Source organism: Chaetodon trifascialis, chromosome 6 (assembly GCF_039877785.1).
Source record: "Chaetodon trifascialis isolate fChaTrf1 chromosome 6, fChaTrf1.hap1, whole genome shotgun sequence".
Lineage (NCBI taxonomy): Eukaryota > Metazoa > Chordata > Actinopteri > Chaetodontiformes > Chaetodontidae > Chaetodon > Chaetodon trifascialis.
This window is the reverse complement of record NC_092061.1, coordinates 22,994,524-23,015,036: the sequence shown is the minus strand read 5'-3', so window position 1 is coordinate 23,015,036 and position 20,513 is coordinate 22,994,524. Positions and strand designations below refer to the sequence as shown.

General features: G+C 44.4%; 1 protein-coding gene across 7 annotated transcripts in view; it reads right to left on the bottom strand.

The window, feature by feature from the left end:
* The window catches only part of fbrsl1 (fibrosin-like 1), a 270,554-nt gene that overhangs the window by 186,890 nt on the left and 63,151 nt on the right, over positions 1-20,513 (bottom strand). For all 7 annotated transcript variants that reach the window (XM_070964090.1, XM_070964083.1, XM_070964088.1 and 4 more), the window contains exon 2: positions 7,973-8,197. In XM_070964090.1, coding sequence (XP_070820191.1) covers positions 7,973-8,197 — 225 coding nt within the window. The remainder of the gene's footprint in view (positions 1-7,972; positions 8,198-20,513) is intronic.

The following is a 20,513-nucleotide window of genomic DNA, read 5'->3' as shown; positions in this document are numbered from 1 at the left end:
GTGTGTGTGTGTGTGTGTGTGCGCGCGTGTGCGTGGATCTGCAGTACACCAACCAGGCCAAGCACCTTACATGGCCTGACATTAATCACTGTGCACTGTCCCATGCAATATTCACCTGGCTAAGCACAGCGGGCGCAGGGGTTGTCTGGGTTCGGCCGGTCTTTGTCATTCTCTTCCCTTTATTTCCACTTCTATTTCGGTCTCTCTCTGCTTGTCTAAGCTGCGGCTGTGGTCGTGAGCGACGAGGAGGAGAAACCCTGAGAGGGCTAAATATTTCTGGAGGTAATCTATTGTTGTTCCCATTGAATTCTGAGATTGCTCCTGTTGATCACTGCTGCATTTACAGTGTAAACAGGGAGCTTTTAATGCATCAATCTGTCCATCTGCGGAGCCTGGATCCATCTCGACAGAGCAGTCATAAGTTAAGAAGGAATACCTGCCACCTCTGAGTTTACCGGCTCACCAAATCCCACCCTCTGGGCCCAGTTCAGATTGGGACCTTGTTCCAACTCCAAACAGTCCCCTGGGACGTGAAATCCTTCTATGCCCTCCCCTACTTCCATTGCAACACCGGTGGGACTGTTCCCTCATCCTTTCCCAGCCTTCCTCTGGCATGCCAGGCAAAGTCAACAGGACCAGCCCCAGTGGAAACCCATGGGGACAAGTTTGGCTCCTCACACTAAATTCTCTGTGGTCAGGCCGTCTGCTGAGCAAAAATAGACAGCATTTAGGAAACTTAAAAACACACAGAGAGAAAGGTGCACACTCCCAGACCCTTATTCATAGAGGAAAATCATCTCAGGGAAGGTGAGATACATGTGTACCAAAAATCTGATATTTTGGATTTCAAAAATTCTCTTTTCAAAAGATATTCTTCGAATACAAACACGACTGTTTGCACTTGCGTTTGACAATTTGAGCAAACACTTCATGCACTTCGTGTTTGTAAGCCAGAAATGAATAGAGCTGTATTACTAATATTTCAGCATTTATTATAGTGATATATTAGCTCAGCGCTAAACATTCTCTGTCTGATCTCTGTTCTAATTAGCCAGCCTTACTGTTCTCTGCTGGGAAAATATTTCTTATTTATGTCATTTTCATGCTACCACTGTATACGCTGTGCTGGAGACTCGTCAAATGTTCCTGTTACTCTTTGGTTGCCATTGAAGTTAATGAAGACATAAATAACTCATTTCAAACATTCCTAATTTGTAGTTTTTCTGTATATTTAAAGCAAGTCCATCTAAAATAAGACGTCTTTGATTTAAAAAAATTGCCTTTTACTTGAGTCATGATTAGCACTGGCTTGTTAAAAGCACATGACAAAAATAATATGGTCTTCATAAGGTTAGTGGTTCAAGTCCCTGGTACGCTGAGTAGTACTTTTGTAGGGTAAGTAATTGTCTTCATTACATAAACCACTGCTGTTGCGGTGCCCTGCAGCAAGGCTAAAGTGGTCTGATGGACATATATGAGAGTGTGCTGGAAAAAAAGGACCTTTTCCTCAATTAAAAAACATGATAATATTGAAATTATGAAGCACAGAGAAAAGAACAAGTTGAGCTTGAAAGCCTACTCGAGCTGCAGTCAATGCTTATGCAGTCCACTTTGCCTTTTCTGTGCATTTTCTAGTGCTTCATATAATATGCTACACAATCACAAAGGGTTTCAAGTCAAGAAAGGCCTTTTTGAAACAGAAAATGCACTCTGCTTAAAAGGCAGCGATCATATTTCATCCACTATCTGGAATTTCTACTGTCAGCAGTCAATTTATCAGTGTGCGTGTGTGTGTGTGTGTGTGTGTGTGTGTGTGTGTGTGTGTGTGTGTGACATCTATTTTCCTTTTCAATAATCAGGTGCCTAATTTTTTGAATGAAACCATTTGTACTGTCATTCATCTCTCTCTCTCTCTCGCACAGGTATGTGTGTTCATCTGCTAACTTGTCTTTGATGTGCTGAGGACAATTACCTGCCGTGTGATCATGCATACATGTTCAACTTACAAGCAGCTAATTAATTGATCTGTCAAGGTCTATTACAAGTCATGTTCCTCCACTCGTCTGTCTTTTCTCCTCTGCCTGCACTCTCACATGCGATGCGGCTGCAGACGCCGCTGCAGCGTACCTCATCATCCACTCATCTAATAATGCTCTTAGTTAAATTGCAGCGTTAACCTGGTAACAGGAGTGAAGGCCTACCATTTACAAGCTTTCCAACTCCATAATTACATCAAGGAATTCACATTTTAGGGCTGATCTCATTACAAGTGCAACATCAGATGGTGTTTCAGTTCCTCGATCAACCACAACATCATAAGCAGATGATCATAAAGTGAACAAAAGGTTTGAGTCACAGGATTTGAAAAAAGTCACATGCAACTTTGCATTGTGGTGGTACTGATGTTGTTTTAATATACCCAGCACAATCGGACTTCTGCTGCAACAACAAGAAATAGACATTTTTGACTTAAGATAAGTCAGCAATACTAAACCGCAGCTCAGCGACGAGCCCAGAATGACTCAGGTGGAGAGGATTCACCTTGATCTCCAGTTTAAATGGGCTGGAAGCAGGGTTAGCCGGGAGAGATATTGTCTGCCGGGCGTCTCCTGAGCCGAGCTGCAACCGCTCAGCGTCGCTGCTCCCCAGATAACAGCCAGCCTACCGTTATCAGTCATCCTGATCGCCCGCCTGTTACTACTGCCCCATTGCCGATGGGCAGCGGTGCTCTTGTGTCTATCGCAGCTCTTAGGCTACCCCTGAACTGTGTTCAGTGCACTGTTAATGCCCTGGCTAATCTGATCTGTCTCCAGCTGGCTTACTGCTCATAAACACACGTAGATATAAAGAAGGGGAAGTAATCCTGAAGCAACTACAGTATGACAGGGGCATACAGGAGCCCGGCTTCATGTCCACAGGCTGGCCTCATAGCGAGGGGTTCCCCTGAGGGTGAGGAGGGCTGGAGTACAGTGTCCAGAGACATCTTCCTGTATGACATTGTTAGTAGGGAGTGTGCAGCGCAGGGCAAAGCACTGCACTAATGGACAGGGATGGTGATGTGATGTGCATGTGTAGCTATCAGCGTGTTGTTTGAGCAAGTCAGCATTATGTGTTATTCATGATCCCCATTTGAAGCATATTGAAGGTCAGAGCCTTGTTGGTGCTTGCTGGGTATCTTCCAGCAGGGAATGACTGATAAAAACAACCACGCAGGTCAGACTGCTGTATTGGTTTATGAACATTGGCCTTGATAGAAATAATGAGCTACAAGGTTAATGGCCTGTTGTATGAGTAAGGGAGCTAACTTACTGTGTTTTTGGTGGTGCAATGAATTTACCTGGAGCTTCAGCTGACAAGGAGGTGAGATGACAAAGATTGATCCTTTAAGGGTTTACTCATGCATTTAAAAGAATTTTAACAGTATGATTGTCAGTGCTGTTTCTTAATCAAGCTTGCCAGAAATAAAATCAAATAAACTCGTGTAACATTTGCTTCACTTTGGCACATCATTTTGGTACAGTCTCCTGGGCCCAATTCAAACAACAGAAGTACTGGCCTTCAAAAACAACACACACACACACACACACACGCACGCACGCACACACACACACACACACACACACACACACACACACACACACACACACACACACACACACACACACACACACACACACACACACACACACACACACACACACACACACACACACACACACACACACGATGCTCGATCACACCTGAAGTCCTGTTGAGTCCTCTAATTAGATCAAGTGCTGCATCCCTGTGACAAACTCTGCTCTAACACCGCCTCACCTATCCTCCAGCGAGCGTCTGGCACCCCGGGGTGCCCCGAGGAGACAACACATCACCTCGCCTGTGGATCATAGCGTGCGACATACACTCCGGATGCCTCCTCTGGCTGGAGACCCAGAAAAATGGGAAGAAATATGGATGGGGAAAACTAAGCAGGACACATGAGACACACGAGCTGCTCATTTTGGAGGAGAGCATCCTAAAAGTATCCACATAGTGCATATTAGTGTATTCTATCAATTGGATCAGTCACGCTGTGTAAACATCTGCTTCAAAGCCCAGATGGCTGCTCTGTGCTGCCCTTTTCTCACAGTTACGACAAAACTTTTTATTTATGTGTTCATCCATCTGCTTAGTGTTTGTAAGATAAAAGGATCTTCAGTACGTTCTCATTGAGGCAAGTAGGAGCAAATGTGTACATGGTATTCTTCAGTTAACTTGCCAGCAACGAGAACTGTGAATACTCAACAACCACATGACTGCGATAGAATCCGTGGGCGTTGTTGCCAAGGACGTTTTCTGTGGCAGATAAAATCCACAGAGGGCTGCTCATCGAAGCCCCATCCTTCTGAAAGCGGATGTGTTTTATATGCACAGGATCGCATCTATCAGAGACACTTAGCGCATGAAAATATCACAGCGGTTGAGGATAAAGTCAGAACAGAAAACTCGATTTATTGCTCTCTCCTTTGCTTTTCGACTGCGTGCGTTTGCTCTTACGTCGTCGCTCCAGAGCCACAAAAACAAAATGAAGCGTTGACGTTAAACTTTCACTGCTGCTGTGATCATTGCAAACCACGCAGGGAAACAGGGCTGCACTTCCTTGATATGTTCAGGACGGAACACATAAACACACGAAAAGTGGTAAACAGCAGCAAGTGAGCAAGCATTCAATCCAGAGAGACTGGACTCAAAAACAGTGAATCCATCAACACCTTCGTCCCACAGCACAATAACCAGAGGAATGTGCCTGTATTTGTAAGGATAAACAGGAATGAAGGCGATCGCTCCCACAAAATGTTTTCATGGGGCAGGTTGGCCCGCAGGCTCGGCAACATGTTGGTTTGGTGGTGCTGTAATGTAAGTTTTCTTACCACACATGCACAAATTCCTATTTGGCAACAAGTTATAAATAATATGGTGGAAGCAGTTGGGTGTGGGATAAAAAGCAGTGGGAGTGGGCATGTGTGGTCTAAAGAAACAGGCCTGCTCAAACACAAACTCCACTTAGAACTAAAGCAGTGAGGATCCATTAAGCTTTCTAAATGTTTATGAAAAGGTGCAGATCGACTGTTTCATATTTCATAGTGTTATCCAGAATTTAATTAGTTATGCAACACGATCATGCCACCACTCTCATCCGCACTGTGATTACGACTGAAAATGGGTGTTTCCCACAACATGTGAACACAGCATAATAGCTAGTTCGCAAAACAGTAATAATGCAGCAGGGAACTGGGAGTTTTCGTTGTGTATCAAAGGCTTTAATTCTCAGCTTGCAGGGCAGGTTAAGAGATATTTTAGCTGCTTGATCTCAGACGAGACAGTCAAACATTGCTCCAGCCAGATACTGAGATTAAAGCAAGCAGCTGGTACAAGAAAAGGGGGAGAGGATTGGAAAGTTTAGAATTTAAGGAAGGGCAACGGGGAACCTCCCGGCAAAGGTAACCAGCGGCACTGTATGCTGAGATAATGAGATCAGTCCAGCTGGAAAGGGAGACATCGCCAATTATCTGTGGACCAATGAGGTGTTTTTTTTAGACTTGAGAAAATACACGGGGTCATTGTGTCTTAACCACTCCAGTAAGCCATAGACAAACTCTCCCTGTAAGCTGCTGCAAGGTGCATTCATGGCAACGGCTCGCTGACACATAAGCCTCTGCTGATAAACACCACATCACTGTAGTTTCAGCGTCGACTGTCACATCTGTGAGAAAATAAACATTTTGCTCCGCTTTGCTCAAAATACACTCAGATTTGTGGTTTGGCTGCGGGCAGTAAATTCACTACAAACTGACGGTAGGTGCATTATTGATGTACCTCCAAGACGTTCTTTCAAATTGCACCAAGGATGCACAAATGACAAATAAAAACACGTAAGATGTAGCTATGCACTTATTCAATATGCAGTAATATCACTTGGGAAGCGCAGGAGACACAGGATCAAGTGTTTCAAATTAAAAATACGACTTTTTTAGGGATTGCTTGTTATGCATTCCAGGGACAAACAAATATCTCACTGCTGATGGGTAGAAACATTAAAAAATAAGAAAAAAAAAAGAAAATGAAAAAAGCTTTAGATCTCCTGTGGTTCGGAGCTGCTTTCATAATCTCTTATATTAATCTCCTTGGGAGCGTGAGTAGTAACTCTTTAGATGCAGTTACTGGAAAGCATGAAATCCAGCTTCGGTCTTCACAGGACAGCAGCAGTTTGTTGATATTATGGAGTTATTATCTGGACTGGAATGTAGATCGGGTTCAGTAATTGCAGCCAATTGCACTTACGCTCTGGATAAGAGCATCAGCTAAATACATATTTCTAACTGTCTCTTAGCAAACTAAATATCACAGCCAAACTCATTTTCAGCCATGTTAACTTCCTCAGGAAATCTTATCTAAGAGAGATATTTTTGTCTGTGGAGGAGGCCTCCGGGCTACATAGCCTCATTATTTAGTTTGGCTTCCTGACTACATTTCCCCTCTTATCCTCAACAGCACTATGGTGGATCTTGGCCTCGGACAGGAGCATAAAAACATCCGCCCATTTAAACAAACTGTTAACACGTAGATGGGCTATCTCACTGGGACAGACTCGGAGTCTGTGGGCTCAGCAGTGTGCTTCGAGCCGGGGATATTGGCAGTTCTCTATCTGCATAAACAAACAGAAAACCACTTCTGCAGTCATGAAGGAAAACAAGAAAAGGATGGCAGGGTAAACCCACCTGAGGGCAGCAGGGCTCATCGCGGCTCATGTATACAAGTCACATATATCGCCCTTCAATGGGGTCCAAACGCTGTTTGACTGACACGGCACAATTCTTCCCCTATACACTGTTTGAACTACTTCTCTCTTTTCTTTCACCAAGCGAACAACATAAAACACCATGATCTCAAACAAGGACAAATCTTCCATCGTGCACCTACAGTGCAGTCTGTGCATCAATGTCCTCACCTCTAAGCTGCTCAGATGTCCCGCAGTGTCATCGCTGTGCCAAACATCCTGCAGTTTCCATTCAAAACTGCTTTTGCTTAAAAAAGCAAACAAGTTGCACTCGCCTTCAAGCAAACACGTTTGCAATTAGACTCATGTATGTGGTATCAAAAAGTGATTGCATGATAAGTGGTTGTCCATAGTGACGGTCAGCAGCATCATGGGAAAACACCACAGTTTTCACTTGCAACACTCAGGCAGGAAAAGTTCCTCGCCGACAATCCAAAAACACAGCAAGCATAAAATCAGCATGTTAAATGTCACTACTAATGCAGAAGCCAAAATGCAGAAGATGAGTCCCTCAATGACTGTCACCCACTGAAATACAGGAAGATAAAACCATCAAAAAGTCACTTCAGACAGCAGCAGGAGGAAGGAAGTTAATGCCAAAGTCACCACCAACCACAATGTGACAAACATCATTACTGACTACAAAAGCCTGGACTTAAAGGATAACAATGAAATGAGGCAAATGTTCCCAAACATAAATAGACGCACCATTTTCAAAACAACTGGGACAATAAAAAGTCAGATTCAGACCGCTCGAACTGGGATAAAACTCCTCATGACAGCCTTCAGCAGATGGTGCTCACAAAAGAAGCGAGAGCTATAAGAAGATGCTGAACAGCGAGATGTGATTTGATGATGCACTGACAGAAAGGACCGAAGTGATGACAAGCTCAGCGATGTGGGACAAAGTCCCTGCCAGCACAAGAAGAAGCAAGGTCACTTTTGACATGCTGGAAAGGAAACTACCTGTTAGATGGATGGAAAGTATATATCCGTCCTGATTTTTAGTTAGAGAAGAGATCACAGCAAAGAAGTGGAACCAGATGCTACCTGAGCAGCTGATTGGCTCCTCTGCCTTTATGGCCAAGACAGCAGACATATCCTACATTTGCATATTTCTTTACAAATTAAAGCCGTGGCGGCAGACGCACTGACCATTTTGTTCTTCTTGGAGTACGTCTTCTTCAGCAGCCTCTCGTTCATCCTCTCCTGCTCCCGCTGGGCGTGATGGAGGAAGCCATTTTCCAGGGGATCCACCACGGGCTGGACGTTCTCCTCTTCCTCCACCGCCTCCTCGTCTTCCCTCTTCTGCCGCTTCGCTACCTTTTTCTCCTTCCAGCGCTCTTTCTTCTCCTGTGTCTTCACCACTCCAGACTTCTTCTGTGGGGAGAAAAACAGTGTTAGGAAAAATGCTGGAAATGGAAAAAATGAGAATGTGTGCCTGATATGAACAGTTTGGGTGGTCCATGGGGACATAAATAAAACCCTGCTACAGTACACCAAGGCAGTTTTAGAAAATGCCATATAATCTGTTTCACACAGCCATGACATGCATCCTTCTTTGAAATTTTTACTTTGCATACGTGCTCTGCAGTGACACAGATAACACTCAATGCCACGCAGACAAGGGAGATTTACTGCCTTTCATGTCTCAAGGATTCCCTTAAAATCCTTGAAGCAATTGTACACGAGGTATTGACAAGTGTATGAAAAAGGACACTTCAAGCTGCCTTTGAACGAGAACGAGGCAGACAGATATCTAGACGGATAGACAGAGCGGTGGGAGACGGATGCGGAAAAGGACGGCGGGAGGGTGTGCCGCAGCTGGCGAGCAGTCCAGCGCGCAGCCACTTTCACTGGTGGCTTATACAGAGCAAGCAAACACTCGAGCAGAGAGCGCCGACGCTCACTCTCTCTCTCTCTAAAGTCATCTTTAATCCTGTCAACAGCAGAACAATGCCTTACTGGAGCCCATAATCACTTTATGGCTCAGATATAATGAGCTTATGATATGAAGTGCTGCTTTAACACACACTGGAGAAAATACAGTTGCTCTACACTTACACTATGACCAAGCAATTTCCCCCTTTAACTAATCATTCCTTTCATGCTTCCGTTACGGCCTGTATGGAATTGGTGTTTGTTTATTGGAATTCAAACACCATTTGTTGCTGCCTGGGATCTTAACTCAATGGCTTTTCGTTGGCCCCTCCCAAAGCTCACCTCCTGACTAGTATTTCACACACAGACCAAAACGACATCAGGTTACTAATACTAGTGACCGCTGTTTGCTTCATTCCAGCTGCTGTGAGGACACAAAACACTAACAATTAATGATTTCGAGTACCAGGAGAGCATGTTTGCATGTGCAAGCGCCCATAATTCCCTGTGTTATGGCACATCACATTGCCTTAGGCAGCTTTCATGTCATATTGGAGTTACCATAATTAACAATGTGACATAAATGCCAGTCTGTTGTAATAAAGATTCAATATTTTTAATAACGAATGATTCAACAACGGAACACTGATGCCTAACGTCAGCCAGAGTGTCACTGAATGTAATTAAACCCTCACCTTAAAAAACCTTAAAACCTCAAATTACACTCCTGGGCATTCATGGAGTATAACTTTATGTCAGTTTTAAGGTTTTAGGCCCTACAAATGATCAGCAGGAGAATTACTTTGTGCTGGGGTTTTTTTTCTATCAAGAGAATTAAGACACCAAATCTAGCACAACCTGCACAACCCAGACATGACACAAGCAATCTGTGTCCGACTTCAGAACACCACTGCACTGCATTAAAATCATGCCAAAAGGAAAACTATAGCATGGCTGGACATCAGTCACTTTGTGACTTTCATGCGCGGTACTGTACAATATAACTGGCTGGCACCGTCTTGATGTGAAATCCTGAAAGTGGTAAAAATCTTTCCCAGTGCTACCTTCCATCCATCCTCCCATCTTACATGACATGACATGAACACAGCATTAGTCAGAGCTGAGCTCAGACTGAGCTCTACATGCACTGGCAGTGTGGGCAAAGTTAAGGACGTGGCAAACATAATACGGTGAGCAGGCACATCTGCCTGACGCACATCTGCCACTGTGTGGAAAACACTGCCATCAGCCTGCCAGCCTGCCTGCTTGTGTGTCTAGTGATTGAATTGTATCCTCCTCCTGGGCTTCTGCTACCTCTTACTTCCAGATCTCATCAGGCCCGAATGGAGCAGTGACTCGCTGCTGCTTGGTAAAGCCTGTCGGTGGAGATCGCTGTGCGTTTGAACAGCACAGGACGACATGCCGCTGCTTGAAGCGGCGTGGAGTTTAAGGCCGAGGGCCGCAAGCTCACATTTCAACATCTGTTCACAGCCAGCAGCGCCCAGGCCGACTGCAGTCAGCTCAGCGCTCCATATGAATAATCAAATTATTGGCTCCAAGGGTGGGAGGTTAGCAGATGGCTCGAGCATTAGCCCCATAACTGCTAATGAATGACACCTTCCGTGACAAAAGGTGTTCATGTGTTAGGCTCTGCAAGAAACTGCCCATGGAAAGGAGGAAGGCTTCATGACAAAAAGCAAAGTCCGGGGAAAACTGAACTAAAAGTTCAATAGTGATGGCAACAATCCTAAAAACACCCACACAAACACCTCTGTTTTTGTTCTAGTCCAGGAGTCTTTGCATGAATTATTTTGTGCTGCGCTGCACGTGTTTGCAGCTGAATTGTTTCTTTTATTACTTGCTGGAGCAACCTCCTAGGAGACGCTGTTAGGAAACACATGCAGGCTTTCTAGTTATGAGATTTTTTTCCTCTTTAGTTCAGAGGGAAAAAAAATACCTTCACACTTAACAACCCTGGGTAGGAAGATTTGTGGGAAGACTAATTTTGTTTATTGTGATTTATTGTGAAAGGAAAAACAGTTACCTCCTGACTGTGCAGTATACTTAACACAGCAGGCTCAATCAGAATATGGATCAACTGGATGTAACTGGCCTCAATTTAAACCAGAGCAGCCAGTGAAGACATTAAGACCTCTATCAAGCTATCAACTTAAAATGCCCTTCACCATTCATGGCCACTGTGTGAAGCTCAGAATAGTGACAATGTTTCCCACAACACTGAATTTTGCATCACATCCTCTGTGATACTGTATTCTTTTTACAGCGTGACGTGTGACACCGCTTTGACAGAGGGATTTAATGTCATCAGACATCAGCTCAAAGCAGCCCCTCTCACCTCACAAGGCAGCGCATTAATTTCTCATGAGGGACCAGACGGTATTAGCAGGCCGCTTGTCGTGCAATTCATTACCTGGAGAACCATCTTTAAAGAGCTGTTACGAAGACAAAGCAGCTAAACTCTGACAACAAAGGATGCTGAGAAACGAGACCGGGGCTTTTTCCTCCTTTAAGGCAGAGCTGAAGCTGCAGTTCATCTGTCAATGTCCATCAATAAATGGCAAGTCGGGGAGACACGCTGCAATTTAAAATTTCCCATCTCCTTAAGTTATTAATAGAAGCATGCCTTTGTGAACTAACCAGCAGCGAGTGGTGTGATCAATTAAGCATCAACTTGCAGAAACATGAAGTTTAATTAGCATTCTGGAGGATTTCCCTGTGGTTATCGTCTGCTTCGCTCAGCCAAGGTACAAAACGCAGAGATTTACATAAGGATGATATTTGACAGTTTGACACCTTCATCTTTAATTGGATATAATATCTGAAAAGAGGATTACTGTGGGTTTTTTTTTTTTTTTTTTGGAAGCTGAGGTCTTGAATTGTACAAGACAAATCTAACCTGTGGTGCCACAACTCCAATTACAAATTGGGTGAAATCACCAATAAACTATTTTAATGCATCACCTTTCAAATCAGCGGCATGCACAGACCCTGAAAGGGTCAGGGGAAGAGCTCTCTTTAAAGCCACTTTTGTGAGTGGCCTTAATTGGCTTGGAGCATGTGTTGCCTGCTAAGTTCTCCTACTCACATCCTTTTCATGTCTTCACCCTGTGAAAAGCACGGCTAATGGTGCAGCATTGTGGTTGAAAAACGATTTCTGAAAGGGCAAAACTCTGGGTCATCTCAGTATCTCAGGCCAAGTGCAAAATCCAGTCAAGCCAGTCCAGCAAGTTCAAATCCATGTGAATCATGTGACCTTTCATTCCTGTCATCCTCTCTCTGTGTTTCCCCAAAATGTTTAAACTGTTTTATAAAGCACAACCGTTAGTCGTGTCATGAAAGTGGCCCGCAGGGAAACGTATAAAAATCAGCTGTTTGTGACTCATGTGCAGTGACAGGTTGTGGAGCAGCCTCTAGGGTGGCACTGGGTGTAGCTGCCACTCGAACAGAGCTACAGTATGTCAACACATTTTTGAGACTTCAACACAAACGCCTCAAATAATAAGATTTCATAAACATCATTAAATAAAAATAAGGGTTTCAGATCCTCCGCATTGCTCACTCAAGTTCAATTCAGCATCAGCATTACACTGTTTAACTTCCAGATAACACTGCCTCCAGGCTTTGACGTGGGCTCACTCAGGCAGTGGGTTTTCTTAAACACCTTTAATTCCTCTCTCGTGTTTCAGGGAATCGAAGTGTTCAATGAACAACTGCATCTCCTCACATTTGAGCAATAAATAAACTAAGTACAAGCTAGTAACCTCATTTCAGGACAGCACTTATCTTATCTAAGAAAATCAGATGAGAAGCCATCCATACAGCGCATACCTCTGTGTTCCCCTTATCTGACCCCATGTTTAAATGTCAAGACAAAGGAATGGTGGCATGCAGAGTTCACATCAGTTGAAGAGAACGAACGTAGCACAGACTACTGAGGTTCTAATAATGATAATACAATCTGAATATATTTCATCTGGATAGTACCTTTCATGCAAGAAAGTGCTTTACAACAAGGAAATCACAAATGTTTTGCATAAAGAGACAGAAAACAGAGCAAGAAAATGAGACGGGGAAAGGTTAGTGAAACAGATGTGGGTCTAGGTGTAAAAATGTGTGTCATGCTTCTCGGTTTCTTTTGCAGGTGCCAGGATTTCGGCTGCCGTTAATTGTAACATCTACGCTGGAGCACCACGGAGCGATTAGACTTTGTTTAGCACATTTGCACCTGCTCTCATTGCTGTCTCATGTCTACTGTGTTCCATCAGGAATAAACTGATTCCAATCTGTGTCGTTTCTATTTATTCACAGTCCACCACTCTGACAATAGATCTATAATAGCTGCAGGAGAAGAAGGGTAATCCATCACTGTGCGTCTGCCAGCAATGGCTTAGTTGTGATATAATTTCCATATGCCAATGGCCTAAAGTGGGGTTTTGCTTTTATAAAACGGTTACTAAATTATTTCTCCACATAATGGAGCAGCCTTATCACACTCTGTATTATTAAAAACTCATTTACAAATGAAAAGAGTAAAATACTGATGCAAATAATTGCAAAGTAAAAGCTTTGCAGGCTGTAAAAATGGCACATGTGTATTCAGACTCAGTTTAGTTCAGGAATAGGCCTTTTGAAAGGGAAATGCAGGATGTTATCTGTTTGCCCTCAGTGCCACTGCAACCTGCACGGTCAACAAAACACAACCAGTCAGTCTTTCTTCATCGTTTCCCAGGTGCCTCTTTTACTTCACTGGTCCACAAATAAGAGAACTGTCATTTCTGCAGACCTCCATTAGACAAAGTGGTGAATCTCCGTGACATTGTCCATGAAGAAGCAGTAGCTTATGATATGATGAGCGGGGGGGGGGGGGGGGGGGGGGGGGGGGGGGGGATGAAGAGGATGGACAGAGAAATAGTGCAAGTGAGTGGATGGGGTGCGGTGGGGGCTCAGCCTGGAACAAGAGAGACCGCTCGACTGGTCTGACCCGACCACGTTACCCTGGCAACAGTACGGGTGAGCTTTGTTGCTGTTCCAGGCTGCATGGGGGCTGGAGCATGTATATGTGTGTGAGACGGTGTGCGTGTGTGTGAGAGTATGGGTGCATAAAATCCAACACAGGTTTCCATGCCGGCAACAATAAAGTGCATGGCTGTACGCCGCTATGCTGGGGCCTTGAGATCCACCGTGGAAGCACATTCAGCTCCCAAAGGAAGGTTTATGCATTCTGCTCAGAGGAATGTCAGCAACCCTGAAGTTGCCTGCAAAGGGTAAGGGGGGGGGGGGGGGGGTCTTCATGAGGCATGCATAAACCAGAAGGCAAAGGAGTCTTACAAATGGAGCCTGGAGTGCAGAAGAATAGACAGGGTGTGTAAAGAGAGAGGGAGATAAAGAGAGATGGTGGTGTCTAATGCACATCATCATGCTTTCTCCACTGCGCTCTCTTCTTTCTGAGGCCAGTAATTATTCAGACACAAAGAGCTCTGCAGGGTACACCTCCCTCGACATAAAGCAGTGCCACAAGAGACGACAGGGCCCTCTTAAAATTCACCGCTGTACAACTATGTGCTGCTCAGCACAGGAGCTGTGGCATAACTGTCAATTAAACACAGAGGGTGCATTCAGATGTAACACGAGCAGGAGTGGGCACATGATCTTCTGTGTGTTATTCTGTGTTGATACTCCGAATGTCCATCTTACAGTGTGCATTAAACATTAAAGGTCCCCTGGGGAGCAATGGTTTCACAGGGTGCCCCTGTTTCGTTGGTATCACGCGTGCACATGAAGATGAACAGGCACGTACGTAAGCACACGTGCAGCATCCTGGTGTTGTCCAACGCTACTCCACTTGCGGACAACCGACAGAGCAATCTGTCAAAGATTCTGGCTGCAAGCGAGCACACACAGAACTAAACCACGGACGATTTAAAGTAATACCAATGACAGCGTGGCAAATGCTTTCTGTGGAATGAAACGCATGCAACGTGTCGATTAGACCTCAGGGATGCACACACAGTGTCCTAAAGTATCCTAAAAAGACATCTGAATTTCCTAAAAACAACAACAACAACAGCAACAAAAAAAACATCTTTGATGATGACCTCATGCTGCCTTTCTCTGCCTGTCTCTTCAAATCTATACATCAGAACCAGAACCAGAACTGATTGGCTATTGATTATCATTGTCCTGCCCTAATAACAATAATATTAATGATAGAGAATTATTGAGAAAATAATGTACAGTTTTGTAGGACGAGCATTATACGGTGTGCAGGGAAGGAATCTGACATGCTGAGGTAAACTGTGTTTCTGAGTTATATTTAGCATCTGGTAATGAAACAGGTGGTGTTTTCGGGATGCGAAAGGTATCCAAGGAGGTCAAAATTCAAATAAGCTCACCTCTTTCATCTTTCCAAACGATATAACACGGTAAACCGCAGCAGAGCAGAGTCATTTGTTGCACCACTTCAGCAGTGTTTAGCTCCTTTTAAACTGGCTGAGGTGTGCCTGTGTAGATTTATTGCTCGGTTGTTGGACTGATTCTGTACGCATTACCGCAGCTCTCGGCATGTCAGATAAATCACTCTGACTTGTCATGATTTAGACGGGATTGATTTAATCACGCAGCGCTTGCTAGCTTTTATAGTCCTGCACATGTGAAGCTCTGCAGAGACAGCGGAGCATGCACCTTCCGTCTAATGCTGCTGTCAGCTACATCAAATACACCTTTGATTAACTTAGCGCATACGCTCATTTACCTGGCCTCCCTGTGTCTCTATGTAATCAGAAGGTTATTGCCTCAAAGAGAGAAAGGAGAGCGCGCTGTGTGCCAAGACGCTTATCAGGCAGCGAACAAGAGAAAGCACATTTCTACAGTGATCGATGTTGCATAATTTGCTCGCACAAGGATTAAATGAACCGCATCCTTTTTACCTTTTGTTAATCAATGTGGTGTATTTTTCCTGTTCATTTGACTTCACGCTTAAGAGGCCTAATCCTTTGTGAGCACGAGGTAGTTTTCTGGGAGTGTTGCTGTACGCGCTGTTATGTGAGAGCGGGGGAATGAACAGGAGATGTGAGGTGTTAATCCCTGGCAGGTCAGCCTGCTGCTACACACGCCCGGCTAACGGGAGCCAACCTTCCAGCAGGCCTCCTCTCTCGCTTTGTCACTTCCTTCTCTCTCTGCTTCAAACGCTGTCATTTCCCTCCATTGCTGTGCTTGCTCTCTCCGTTTTGCAGCGGTGCACATAATGCTGAATTTGAATCATGTGGGAATAACTGTCAGGATGATTTGCGGGTGAAAGCATCAACATGAAAGCAGTGACACTTCTCTGAAGCTGTGAGATTTTCTGTAGACTTTGCTCTGTCACAATAATTATTCTCACATCTCATTAACCAAACACTTGAGTGCTTCATGAGATATTAGTCTGTGTTTTGCTCCAAACATTGTTGTCAACAAAGGACCAAGCATCTGATGCCAATCCAAGAGATAAACTAACACTTTCAGTTTGGTCTTGAGTGCTCATGCAGACACAAAGTTAGCAACTAACTGCTTTCAACACAGGCTGATAAACATTCAAGACCTTAAGAAGCACTTCATAAAAATCTAAAAATGTACATGGCATGAGTCATGAGTTAATACAACATGCCTTCCCAGAAATAGCCACAGGTGAAACAAGGTCTAGGTGAAGACTATGTTTATTACAGTACGAAGTCTAACGTTCACACCATATTCAGAAACGATACCAATTCAAAGCTGTAATTCAGAAGGCCACAGCAAATACAGCAGGAAGAAAAGTGGAGTAAAGAGGTGACATCTGCTCACATGGTCTTGCCTGGGTTGAAAACCAAGCTGTTCCTCTGAGTGCTCCCCCTAAAGGCCTGGAGAACTTCCATCATGTTGACTGCATATGCAGCAGTTCTCTGTTGCATTTGTTTTTGCATGGTTTCTGTATTTGCAGCATGTTTGCTGTTAATGTATTTGTTTTGGCTTTCTGCAGCGCGCTCTGTCAGCTGCAGCACATTTCCGCCGTTTGTTTAGGATTATGTGTGTGTCTCTGTGCTGGCGTTGTTTCTGCGGCGGCAGCGTGTTTCTCACAGTGGAAATGCTGCAGTGCGTTTGCCTCTGCTGGCCACCGTACATAAGGCTCTTAAAAACTAGTTCCATGGGTAAAAGTTGTGCTTTTCCATCCAAATGGGCTACTTTTAAGACAAAAGTAGAAAGATGTCTTACTGATGAATCTGTGGCAGCGAGCAGGTAGTACTTTGTTAGATGGAAATCAGCTGCACTCAGAATTGGAAACAGGAAAGGCTGCAGGACAGCAGGAACAGGGATCTCCAGTATTTGGATGTTTTTATGGTTTTGGAGCCTGTTGGGTGGTTTTCCAGTGGCTGTTGGCCTGGAGATTTTCTCTTGACCTGGCAATGCTGCTGTAGTACGTGTGCAGGTGGTGATAGTCCCCCCTCCTCTCTCTCCCTTTCATTCCCCTCCCTCTCTATTATTACTCTCTGCACCCACTGGATTGTATTTTTTTAAGCTAGTGAAATGGAACTGTTTTATGACCCTTTAAGTGATCTTATGGCTGTGTAAACTGCTGCTTGTTTGCATGTACTGTATGTAAATATGCACAGTTAACGCGCGCGTGTACAGGTTTGTGTTAATGCGTGCACGCTGCTACTTCACGTATAGCAAAGTATGTTACAGTCAGAGTGTGTGTGTAAGCGTGCACACGTGCAGCTAAGCAAATCCTAAATTGTGTGCTTTGCGATGAGTGTGTTTGCGTGATTGTGAGCGTTGGTGTTGCACACATGTGGGAGGGCTGAATTGGCTCCTGGAGTGACACCATCTGGCTGGCGGGTGATGAGGGGAGAAGAATGGGGGGAATGCAGCGATAACAGGGCGGTGCAGCACAACAATAAACACCAGCTTTAAATCTGTTTAACGGCTCCGACAAGCACCCGAGAAACAAGTGCGCAGAGACACACAGTCCACACAGCAAGAATAAAAAGGCACAAGAGGCGAGATAAAGGAAGGCAGGGGGAGTCTAATCAGGATTCCTTCACATTTCCACACACAGAGTGCGTTGTGGCGGCATGTGACCTCTTTGTGTGGTGCAAATGCTGTCTCAGATATTTATAGCTACCACCAGGGGCTTACAGTACATGTGGTAACTATGTATCTTTCTTTCACTACACTTGTAGTACTTGTAAGAGTTTATTAGTGATCGTTGTTTTTCTTTTACTCACTTCAAGACGACATGATAGTCATTAAATACTGAGTGTAGTACTACACCACTATAGCCAATTTAATGGAATATGCTGATTTATTACTGCCAAATCAATGTTTGGATTTTTTTTTCTAATGAGATTCTTAACAGCGTGTTAATGCACCACTACTCAGTTATATATACACATTAACAACTTGTACTGCAACATTTACTATTTGAGATACATGTGGAAAATGCTTGTGACTAACGTGCCACCTATGCTGACGTCGCCAGCCTCTTTTTGAAAATGTAACCCCGGTGATGACTTCTGCCATGTTGACATTACATCAGACGAGTCTCAAGTGTCGTGGCTGTCTTTGGCTAAGTGTCGGCTGAGTTGAGCAGTTTATTTTAGCTGTCAAACTCACTTCTCCACTGCCGGCAACTGTGCTGCTGCTGCAGCTGATGCATCTCTCGTCCAACTGCCATCCCAGCATGCACCTGTGGGCTCTGATGCTTTGTGACTCCTCACAGCTGTGCGTATTGATCTCTGCTAGTTTCAGCTGTGGCGTACTTTGGGTGTCAGGCTTTCAATGAAAAAGGCTAATTTTTGTTTGTGAGTTATTGGACTGTGGATAATACAAAAGGCAGACTTTTTTTTTTTTTTTTACAGCGTAACCAGTTTTTGGACAATTGCCGGTCCTGCCAAACATCCTCAGCAAAGTGAGAATGGTGATTATCCCAAACCGTCCGATTCTTAAAGTAGAGACCACAACATATCACAGGTCTCACCTCCCACAGGCTTTTCCACAGACTATTAAGTTGACTGTCTGACAGGAAATAGGCTTTCAGCAGAGGCCAATGTGGCCTGTGAACCTCCCACCCATTGTCACAGGAAGCTCCCTGCTTTCTGCTGCTCAGCCCAAACACTGCAGCCCAAAATACAGCCGGGTGTCATTCCTCGGAATTCTCCTTTCCTCACACACACACATGCAAGGAGAGGAAGTGTTGCCTCGGCAACAGCTATTCCCATTGGTGGAGCAGAATAACAAATAAACTCCTATGAATGTGTAATGTTGGTCTCACACTGTCAACATATCAGCTCAGCATATTTCCGTACCAACTGTTGAGTACGTTTTGCATGGGCAAAACTACTAAAAGCACACCAGGGATGTTAACGGCAAGCCTGTTCAAGAACAATAAACCCAACACCGACAAACACATTTTTCTGTCTGCGTTACTGAACGCTCCCCATCTGACAGCCACTCTCTCTGTCTTTTGACTACAAAGTCAAATCAAAACACAAATTACAAAAGCGACTTTCCTTCCCACCGCTGACTAACGGAGAAGATGGCAGAGGTCTTTTGACGTCAGCCGAATTTCTGAGCGCGTCCTGCTGCGAGCTGAACCGGTGCGAGGAGTCGACTTTGTTCACACAGCAGGAGGCTGACAGGGCAGAGGAATCCCAGCCGGAGCCGACAGACGAGGGAGGAGAAAGCTCAGATCTGCCTGCAGCCTCATATCGCTGCAAGTCAGAGCAACACTTATCTCCAAAAAAGTAATACCCTTTCTTCAACACATCCACACATATTCTCTCAATCCATTTCTCCGCCTGGTCATGATGAATCTTCCTGAACCTACACACACTTAAGCAGAGCTGAAGGTTTCAGCAAAAAGCACGAAAACTAAAAAATTCAAGTTACAAGATTTTTCCAGCCTAACCCTAAGGTAAACCCCTGCACCGTCAAAAAACTGTGTCTGCCCTCAAGGAACAATGTGGGGATTAAAAAGAAATGTGTGACTGGTATAAATAATACAGCGAACACCATGCAAAGCCTTTTAAGTCTCTAAACCGAGCCATTATGAAACTTTTCAATATTTCAGAGTTGGTGGCTGTGGGTTGAAGAGGCAGTACTGTGACCTGAAGACTGATGAACTCAGCCTGCAAACGGACGAGTTGCATGTGCTTCTAAAGCGAGACGGACTTTGTGTAGTGTCAGTGGTTTGTGGGACCTGCTGTTTAAATCAAGCTGACGTGAAATTCGATCTATATATAGATCTATTATGTTACCCCCAAAGTATCTAGTGCACTTGCACAAAACACTGTTTTCACTGTGTCATTTGAAGAAGAGATCCACGTGTCTGCCACGCATAACCATAAATCTGTGCAATCTGCCCGGTCAGCAGAAGACAGACATGACAGGGCTGTAAAAACTTGGATTATTACCCCTTTAGCTCTCTGAGCTACAGGAAATATTGACTTCTTGAGTAATCTATCACCCCCCGTTGTGTCATTTCCCTCAGAAACCCCTTGTTAAAACAGCCACAACCTGTCATCTGAACGGGTGCGAAACATTTGAATATTCAGACTGTTACCAAAAGAGAAATCATGGTGATTTTGTTTGACAGGGAGGAAAACGAGCTGCCACGGAGAGAATGAGGCATCGTGTCAGAGGCAACAAAAACAAGCGCTCCTGTTGCTGGTGCTAAAAGCCGCCCCAGAGGGCTCCCGAACCACTGAGTCAGCCCTGAACTGACGCTGTCACACTGTTTGCTAAATGAATGAGCCTGACATGCTGTTTGCATACGCACTCA